The following is a 9,897-nucleotide window of genomic DNA, read 5'->3' as shown; positions in this document are numbered from 1 at the left end:
ATCTATGAAAGCATGGCAGCTTTACAGCACTTTCTTTATTGAAAACGAGTTTTCTCTGTGAAGGCAGTTCCATAGCGCTCATGCAACACAAGCTGGATGGCACAGCAAAAGAGACACAGTTATCATTGTCTTTCAGGATTAGTTGTGGTTAAGAAATGGCTCTCGTTTTTACGAAAACATGGGAGAGCTTCATTTTTAGCTATCAAAAGCCATTTAAGTGAATATAAAGGTACATCTCATGAGAGAAGTGGATGTGAAAAAGAAATCAGTGGAAAATTCGTTTTAATGGCACCCACAGATCTGCTATGTAGAACAGTAAACGCTGGAGGAGTGAAGCCTGGCTGGCAATGAAGCGTTCTCTGCCACATTTAGATAATCCCCGGCTGTCAAAGGAAATGGGAAGAAGTAAGGAGACTTGTAGCATTAACTCTCAGTATAACTTACAATTTGCACAATGGAAACATCCACATGATACTAAATCAACAGAGCTTCTCAGGATAAAACCGGGCGCCCATCTGTGTTATCAGTGAAGACAGAAGCAAAGCTCCTATTGACTTCCGTGAGAGCAGTATTGGGGCTCCAGGTGAATCAAACCTGTTTATTACCTGAGTCCCCAGCAAGCAGAGTGTTATGCTGGGGTTCAAATCCCTGAAACAGTGACATCCCCATTAGAGGCTGTTAAAAGGGGATTTTTATCTCTATTTACTCCAGGCATCTTTTATTTACTGAATAATCCTTTGTTTCACTTCTAGTAAGTAATGTAAATTGTGTTGATTTCAACATTTCATAAAGGAAAACCTAATGATTTGTAGTTTCTCTATACTTCTGCTCAGACGTATAGAGCAGCAGCTGCTTTTGCTTTATAGGCCAAGGTAAACATGCTTGAGTTTTCCTTCCCTTCTAGAAACACTTGCCAGTGCATTTTGATAAGACAGTCGCTTGCTGTTTAATAAACGCAAAACAACCTGGAGGGTGTGCTGAATGATCTGCCCACGATGAACATTGGGGGCTGCATAAGAACACTAAAGGCTTCCAAAGCCTAATGAATGTGGCCATTCTTGAACTAGCACTTCCAGCTCTACCCAGCTGCCAGAGCGGACAATGAAACATGTCATACACTTTTATAACAGCTGGCTACCATGCTGAAAATGTTATTTCACACCATAATGCCTACTAGTGGCACCACCTATTTAAACTAAGGTCATTCAACGTTATTTTTTATTGTAATGTTGTTGTGGACCAGGAGCCCTTTGTGCTAAACCCCTCACTTCTGAAGCAGGGATTTCTTGGTCATTTTAATAGGGCTCTGCTGATATGTCCCACAGAACAACATTGTGCACATTGACATAAAATACATGCCAAGTTCTTGAGTGCCAAAACCCACCAGGTTGTTTCTTACTCTCTCAGCTATGAAACCCACTTGATATTAAAGACAAACTTGGACTTGTTCTTAGGAGATAGATGTTCAGTACTCTTCACTGACATCGAAGTCCTGTATTCTCTATATATTAAGTACTGATGTTTAATTTTCAGGGTCATTTTATTTAACCTTCACAGCCCCACATTTCCAATCAGATGCGTTTAAGTGAGAAGCCTGGGATCCCTGCATGTTGTATGGAATAACAAGGTGAATTTGAATAGTATAGTATGTTGTTAAATTCACTTCACTACAATGCCTGGTATCAGATTAGAAAGTAATGTTTCAAATTCATAAAAACCAATGGCCAGATCCTCAGCTGGTGTAAATCGGCATCTGAGTGAAGTTGATGGAGCAATGATGATTTACACCACCCTAAGATTTGGCACAAGGTCTTTTGTTACCTGTATAAAGACAGAGTAGGTCCCACAGAGTATCTGTTTTAATTCAGCCATCACTTTGAGAAAGCAGATGATCACTTGAAGTCCACTAAGGGCTATGAGAATAGAGAATAAAATGATGTTCCATTCCACTACATGCGCAGGCTCAGTGCACTGAGACCAGGAACTGTACTCAATGAGGTAACTACCAGAGAAACAGAAAAATGGGGAAATTAGACCAGTTTAATGCCTTGAAATTTAACACTCAATAATAATAATTCTAACAGTAATCAGACAAAATAATAAAACCTGTTTGTTCTGACGACCTGGAGCCAAATTCTGGTCTCAGTTACACCAGTGTAAATCCTAAGTAGCTCAATCAAACCCCGTGGTGTTACTCAAGACTTTCAATGGTGTAACTGAGCCCAGAATCCAGATCAGCGTTCACAGAATGCATATTCTTCATTCACTTCACTGCATTTTTGTCATAGAAGTGTCTGAAGTTCTGCATTTTCTGCTAATGATACAAACTGAATTTAAACATAGACCATTTAGAACCCGTCTATTTCATGAGTACCAGTCAAGCTGCAGCTGATTATACTCTGGCTGAAGTTGGGGTTTTTAAGCAGCATAGATCAGCAACGCCCAAATAATATTTCACTATGGCAAGTGGATGGAGTGGTGACTGAGGGCAATGCCTAAGGGAGTATCACCGTTTGTTATTCTCATTTGGCCTTCAGGCCACCTTCTGCCTCCCTGCTAGCCCTATAGAGTATGTCATTCACCTTCTCTGTTGTATCATCATAACAACGTGAAGGAGATGCAGTATTGCCATCCTCAAGAGATCAGAAACTGTGAGTCAGATGTCTCTCTCCGTCCATGTGTGATCATTTCAGACCGAAAAGCCAGTCTTTAACGCACACAACTGCATGCCTCTCCCTGGCTGCTCAGATGGAGACACCACTTACCCAGGGGTGGCTCTAGGTATTTTGCCGCCTCAAGCACGGCAGGCAGGCTGCCTTCGGCGGCTTGCCTGCAGGAGGTCCCCGGTCCCACGGCTTCGGCGGCACACCTGCGGGAGGTCCGCCGAAGCCACAGGACCAGCAGACCCTCCGCAGGCAAGCCGCCGAAGGCAACCTGCCTGCCGCCCTCGCGGCGACCGGCAGAGCGCCCCCCGTGGCTTGCCGCCCCAGGCACGCACTTGGCATGCTGGTGCCTGGAGCCGCCCCTGTACTTACCCTGTCCTCACCCTGAAGATAGGAAATGGAAGGCAGTTCCCCTATTGCTATCTTGAATCTCTCCCTTCCAAGTTTATTCCCTTTGATAAAAGAAGGGCTGGATGGTAAATAGTTTGAGAACCACTGACCCAATTAATGCACCATGATTCAGACTAGCACATAGAATTTATTGTATTTTTTAGAATTGATGAGTTACAGATTATATATCAAAGAACTTCTAACTTGTATCATCCATTCATACAGATGATGATGGCACAGTACAAACAATATAGGATTGTTCTAGCCTTTAGCAAGAAGCAGCACTTCCCTGATACCCCTCCCCTCCACAAGACTTCTCTGCCCAACACGGGGTAGCACTTTGGGCCCCCCTCTCCCACTGCTCCCTCTGCTTCCAGGGCCCCTTTCCACTCCCCTGCACCCTAGACATGCCTCCTGCTCCCCCCCATTCTTCCCATCAGTCTTTCACAGTGTCTCTGCTGCCTCTCACTGCCCCTGTGTTCTGTCCACACCCCTCTCCCCCAAACCATAAAATGGCAGGCATTTCCCTATGGGCTTGGCTTCAATCTCATTGAACACAGTAGGAGGTGGCAGCCTACTTTAGTAAGGGCAGCCTCACTTCCACATGCTGATAGACTGCAGGGACATGGGGGCCATCTTGCTGGCTTCAGCCTCCTTGACAGTAATGGGAGATGGTGACCATTGTGAATAAGGGAAAATTCCTGCATTGGCACCTTTCATCGTGTTTTGATAAGACAGATTAAAAAACCCATATCACTAGTGTGGTGATAAAATCATGAGAGTTGGCAATACTGGAAATGGCATGGTGTTATTATTGGTTCCAAGAACCATCACTGTAATCATATTTGCTGGCCTCCATTTCTCCTCTATTAATAAATTACACAGTTTGGGCTGAATCCAGAGTCCCTCACTTGGCATCTGGCCCTTCATGTTCAAATCAGGCTCTTTTTTATTTATGAATTAAAAAAACACAACAGAACATTGTCATTATTAGTACATATCTCAATGGTGTCACCATAACATAAAAACAGAGAATATATCACATGCGTATAAGGATCCACTTCTTTCGTCTCTTCTCCAAACTGAAGTCAGTAATTCCTATATTTTAGAGCCATGGCTTTCAACCTGTGGTCTGCGGACCCTTGGGGGTCTGCAGGCTAAGATTTTCAAAGGGGTCTGCACCTCCATTCAAAAAATTTTAGTGGTCCACAAACGAAAAAAGGTTGAAAAACCACTGTTTTAGGGAACAATTCCATACTTGCTGAGAAATTTAGCTTTTCATCTTCTATCTAGGATTTCATGACTAGTCCAATGCTTAGTGTGCTCCACTGGAAGTTGGAAGAACTTGACTTTATCTTACTTGAAATATTTGCATATTAAAAAATCTTATCCTTGAAAAGGAGACAGTTTCAAACTTCTGCATTCAAAGCAGTCACAGGTTGTAGATCTGTCCTTGACATATTCTTACGAGTTTTGATGTCTCACTGGAAGATAAGCCGAATTAGCTGAACATTAAACTTTCTCTGTAAAGATGCAAATAATTTTTTTCCTTTGTGTGTTCTTCTCAGAAACAAATTTGAAATATACAGTATTCATTGTGGAGCAAAGATTTTTAAAAGCTAAGAAAATACATATGCTGTGATAATGGGTAAATTTATTTTTATCTATAAATTACCTCCGAAAGGACATATTTATCTTCTTTCTGTATAGTTTCTTATAGTAGATATAAAGATGTTTCTTACCCCCCTGCAGTGTCTTTGAAGATATAACCCCAGCCAGCCGGCGTATTGCAGAATGGGCCTTGCACTAAGCCCAAAGTAGAAATGATGACACTATATCCAGAAAAAGCAATTCCAAGCAGGGCTAACACAACTGAAATGAAACTCTGTATTGAAGAAAGAATAAATGTTGTCAGCATGGGGGTTTCCCTTAGTCACCTAATCAGAGCCAACCACCAAACAATGTGCCCTGGCTCCTTTGCCAGGTTTGTACCTTAAAGGCATGGTTGTTCAAAATTCAATAGGAAATGGGATCAGGACAACAGTGAGACCATCCCTGGCAATAGCATTCTCTCTTTTGGGATTGCGTCCTCAGGGAAAATGCCAAATTTCTCCAGAGGTCAGACAGTTTTACTCCCATTGGTTTTTAAGCTGTACTTTTCCAAACACATTGTAGGAGGCCAGGAGGGCACTCAGAAGACTTGTTTGCATCCCACTCAGCATTTACGCAGATTATTTATTTTCCATCTAATCACTTCCAAATGTAAGAAGGGGGTGTGAGGAGGTGAAGGAGCAATTCAGCAGAGGAGAGAATTGAAAGATAATAGTCCAAGGCCATCAACTCTTTTGTTTCCTGGGAACATCACCTGTGCAGTTGGAGGAAGCAACTGGACTTGTGGTAACCCGTGGGGTTGTCTCTACCCTGACCCAGGGTTCTGTCCTAATACAGAGAGAGGAAGGAACTAGCCATAAAGAGGGAGTCAAGGTTTGGCTGGGGAAATGGGGGCGGAGGGGAACTCAGAATGAATGCTGAATAGAGAAACAAAAGACAAAACAGACTCACCCTGTATGTTTTGTTACAGCTCTCGCTCTGGCAGCATTGATAGAACGTGTCACGCTCCAATGTTATTAGAAGTGCTGCTAACAGAAGCATCTGTAAGGGGGAGACTGTAAGATGAGTGGAAATAACTGGAGATACTGCGCCTGATTCTCTCCTGCCCGTGCACAGTAAGTGCAAAATGCCACCAGTCTGAACTGGTAGCACTTTACACCCAGTTTGCACAGAAGTGTACAACTACTGCAGGTGCACGGCAGGGGAGAGTCAGGGCCACCGTATTTGTTAGACATGACTGGCAATTTTGCAGAAAAGAACTAATGAGCTTCACTTCTCTCTCTGCCAATTCTCCACATGCAGCTTAGGACTTTTCTCAAAGTGTTAAATTATTCGACATTGGTTGAGTAATTTCACCAAGTAAATCTTGGACTTTCGATCACAATAGTTTCCAACATTTAAAAACAACACATCCAAGGGGCTATGGAAAGGGCCATATGAGGAAGGGAAGGGATGGCCCCCCTAGGTTGGAGGAATGGGGAAGGTAAGAGGAGGAGTGCTAATGTAGACAAGGTGCTGGCAATACCAGCATTTTAAGCATCATGTTGTGTAGATCTGCTTAAAATACCAGCAGCCACCTGGATTTCTGCCTACACTAGGACTCTCATGGATTATCCCACCACTGGAACTGAACCAATGGTAACTACAATGGGAAATTTTAGTAAAAATATCCTGGTGTAGGCACAGCCTGAACCTCTTGCTGTTTGATTCTCTGTAAAATGAGGATAGTGGTAACTCTCATGAACTCCCATTAAGGGCTCTGAAATGGAAAAGTGCTGAATGGAAGTTTTGAAATCTCTGTATAGAGTATTTCTAATTTTTGTGGTTGGTGTTTCCCAAACCTCCAGCTTATCAGTGTTTCTCCTTTTGAGTTTTTGGGCCTTCAGTAAATTTTCTCTGATCACCACAAGTTTGACATTTTTTAAAGACTGACGTAGAACATACACAGTGATAGTTTCAAAATTAGGTCTCATCTTTATTCATTTAACATCTTTCCCTTTTTAATGCATCAGTAGAAAGACCCTACCAAATAGAATTGACATTAATAATATAAGGTACCTGTCTAAACACATTAGAGGGCTGTGGCTTTTTAACATTGTGCACTATGTTCATAGGAACTAAGGGTGCTGGGGGTGTTACTGCACCCCCTGCCCTGCAGTGGTTTTCACCATATACAGGGTTTACAGTTTGGTTCAATGGCTCTCAGCAACCCCACAATGCAAATTGTTCCAGCACCCTTGACTATGTTACCACATATAAGAATATTAAAAATCTATTAGGGCTTGGTTACACTCAAAGTGCGAGTGTGGCCGCAGTGCTGCAGGTACTCCACCTCCCCGTGGGGATTAGCTTACAGCGCTGGGAGCCATGCTCCCAGCGCTGCGGCACTGTTTACACTGGCACTTTACAGCGCTGTATCTTGCTGCGCTCAGGGGGGTGTTTTTTTCACACCCCTGAGCGAGAAACTTGCAGCGCTGTAAAGCGCCAGTGTAGCCAAGGCCTTAGAAAAAAGTTACTGTGCCTGATCTTCCACTGGCTGTAATTGATAGACTTGTCTAAGTTTTTACACAGCACCAGAGCTTTATTGATTAGTGGCCATAGCACATCGTGGTATAATATGTACAGCATCTACAGTCAGATTTGCAGTTACATATATAAGAATTTTCACTTTTAGCATAACTCCAAATCCAAGTAGATGGTTAGCCAATCCCCTCCCGCACACTACTGCACAAGCTTTGCATATGTGGCAAAAAGCATGCAAATCACCTCCCAAAATCATGTAAAAAAAATCAATCACATACATGCCAGTTTTGTTCAGCAGTCCATGATCAGTGCTCTTGATTTTTAAAGTTGATCAAATTTGCTGCCTATAAAATTAGCTAAAATAATTCATCTCCCCTTTAAAAACAAGATCATGACACAATCACACCTTCCTGCAGGGTTATCCCTGCTGATGTGATTGTGCTAACATCATTTGCACTAGCATTTACAACTCAATAAAATGCACAGAACCGACACTTACCATCACACCAGAGAAACATATTCCTTCAAAATACCACACGTAGTTGGTGAGCTGGTTACTGGTAGCGTATGATGTTTTCCCATTAGGGAAGTATAACAGGATATTAACAACAATACTCCAAAGTGCAAGAGGTATCAACAGACAACTCAAACAGCCTCTGCATTTTTGTAAACCCATCTCTTAAGAACTTTAAATCCTTTCGCTATTCTAAGCCCACACAGGGCTACTTCCTTTAAAACTGCAAAACCCTGCCACCTTCTTGTTTTGATGCAGTCATTTTGTATTCATGGGAACCTGGTTGCTGGGTTCCAGTGCTAAAGTGCTTTACTGTTTGTAGAACAAAGGGCAAAATATCACTGGCTGAAGGGCTAGTCTATCTCTTGTGCTGGAGCGTGTGACTGTTTCTTTAAGTAAGTTTTGTTTTCCTCTAAGGGCTATTCCTTGGGGAGCTTGAGATTCAAATGAGTGTCTAGAAGAATCAGGAAGGAACACAACACTGGGTTATAACAACAGCACATCAAGTGTGTGTATATCACTTTTTCATCTTCTAAAACACATGGTTTAGAAATATTAACAGAGTAATCCACACAGCACCCTGCACACAACATGCCTCGCAGGTAGGCCCTGGACTGTGGGACCTTCCAAAGTTTACTATGTTCTGAGGGGCAATGAAGTATTATCAGAACTAACATCTTTCATGTACTTTTAAGTTATTATCTTACAGCACTCTTGTGAAGTAAGTAGGTATCACTGTTCAAGAATTGGGTTCTATTTCTGGCTCACTTCTGTGTCTCCCCCGCCCCCCCTCGCTTTGTCTCTTCTGTCTGTTTAGATTGTATGCTTTTGGGGGCTAGGGCTGTTTCTTACTATATGTATGTTTGGGGTTTCTAAGTGCTAAGTAATATCAATTATGAAGAATAACTTGAGCAATGGTGAAAGCAAGGCACAGAGAAGATAAGGATGGTCTTGAGGGTAAGGCACTAGAGTGGAACTTAAGAAATCCCTGGGTTCACTTCTTGGCCCTGGGACACAGATTTCCTCTGTGATGCTGGGCGTGTCACTCATCTTCTTTTTGCTTCAGTTCCTCCTCTGTAAAGTGAGGCTAATAATGCTCCTTAGGGTTTCTGAGGCTAAATGTATTCATGTCTGTGATGGGGCCCATAGAAGTCTCTAGACAGAAAGGCCGTGTATTACCTATGGCTGCAGAAAAAGCCAGGATTATGGCTCAGCACGCGTTGGCCCCTGTGCAATAGCTTTATGCAATATCTGTAAACAAAATTATTTGAAGGGGGGAAATAGCAAATGAGTGGGCAGGGAACTGAAAACAGCAAACCTTCACCCAAAACACAGTTTGTTTGCAGTCCTGTCCCTGTAAATGAGGGATCTTCTCTAATAGCTTGTGTAACCCTTCTGCCAGGTGGAGCCAGCAGCAACTAGGGCTGGGTTCAAAATCTAGGGGTCCTTTTCCACTGATATAACAGAGAACCATCTCAAGCCTCCACCCAGTAACCTGGGAAATTTACCCACCATCCCTGGGCACCTCTGAGAGGCAATATTTCCCCACCCGCAAGCACAGAATCTGAATGTAGAAAAGAAACTTTTAATAAACGGAGGGAAGTAACTTGGCGTTAATTTGGGAAAACACTGCAAACAAGATTCATAAACAAACCATGAGTAAAAGACCCACCCCCAAATAGGTTGGGCAGTGTCCTTTTCCCCTCATGTTCTTAAATCCAGCAACCCAAAAGTCCCTTTCACATGCCCAATCCTTCTGACCCTGCTTACACTTGCAATGCTGTGCAAATTTCTCATGTACAATACAACAGAACATTTCCCAACCGGTGGTTAATTGTATTGGGCAGTATAATTGGGATCATTAGGGATTATAGAATTATGGAATTGGAGATTATCCAGTCCACCTTTGAGCCAATACAGGATATTCTCTGCAGAATGTTTTCTAGGGTTTTGTCTAATCCAATTTACAATGTCGTAAACAATGAGTAAGGCTACATTTTAGCCAAGGGTATTTTTAATAAAAGTCACGGACAGGTCATGGGCAATAAACAAAAATTCACAGCCCGTGACCTGTCCAGGACTTTTACTAAAAATGCCCATGAATAAAACTTGGGGAAGGGCTGCCTGGGGGCCCTGTGAGTGCTGGGGGAGGGTGGCGCGGGTGCTGCGGGGGGCGGGCGGTGGCACACAGCCCGG

General features: G+C 42.9%; 1 protein-coding gene across 1 annotated transcript; it reads right to left on the bottom strand.

Annotated features, from left to right (window-relative positions):
* On the bottom strand, positions 1 to 8,074 carry TM4SF18 (transmembrane 4 L six family member 18). The gene is made up of 5 exons (XM_039486883.1): positions 7,687 to 8,074; positions 5,616 to 5,705; positions 4,796 to 4,938; positions 1,822 to 2,002; positions 1 to 383 (listed from the first exon to the last, which is right to left on the bottom strand). The coding sequence occupies exons 1-5, from the start codon at positions 7,861 to 7,863 to the stop codon at positions 369 to 371; spliced, it is 606 nt and encodes a 201-aa protein (XP_039342817.1). The 5' UTR covers positions 7,864 to 8,074; the 3' UTR covers positions 1 to 368.
* Positions 8,075 to 9,897: the final 1,823 nt, after the last annotated feature.

Source organism: Mauremys reevesii, linkage group 9, assembly GCF_016161935.1.
Source record: "Mauremys reevesii isolate NIE-2019 linkage group 9, ASM1616193v1, whole genome shotgun sequence".
Classification (NCBI taxonomy): Eukaryota; Metazoa; Chordata; order Testudines; family Geoemydidae; genus Mauremys; species Mauremys reevesii.
Note: the sequence above shows the minus strand (reverse complement) of the source record. Positions and strands in the feature narration are given on the sequence as shown.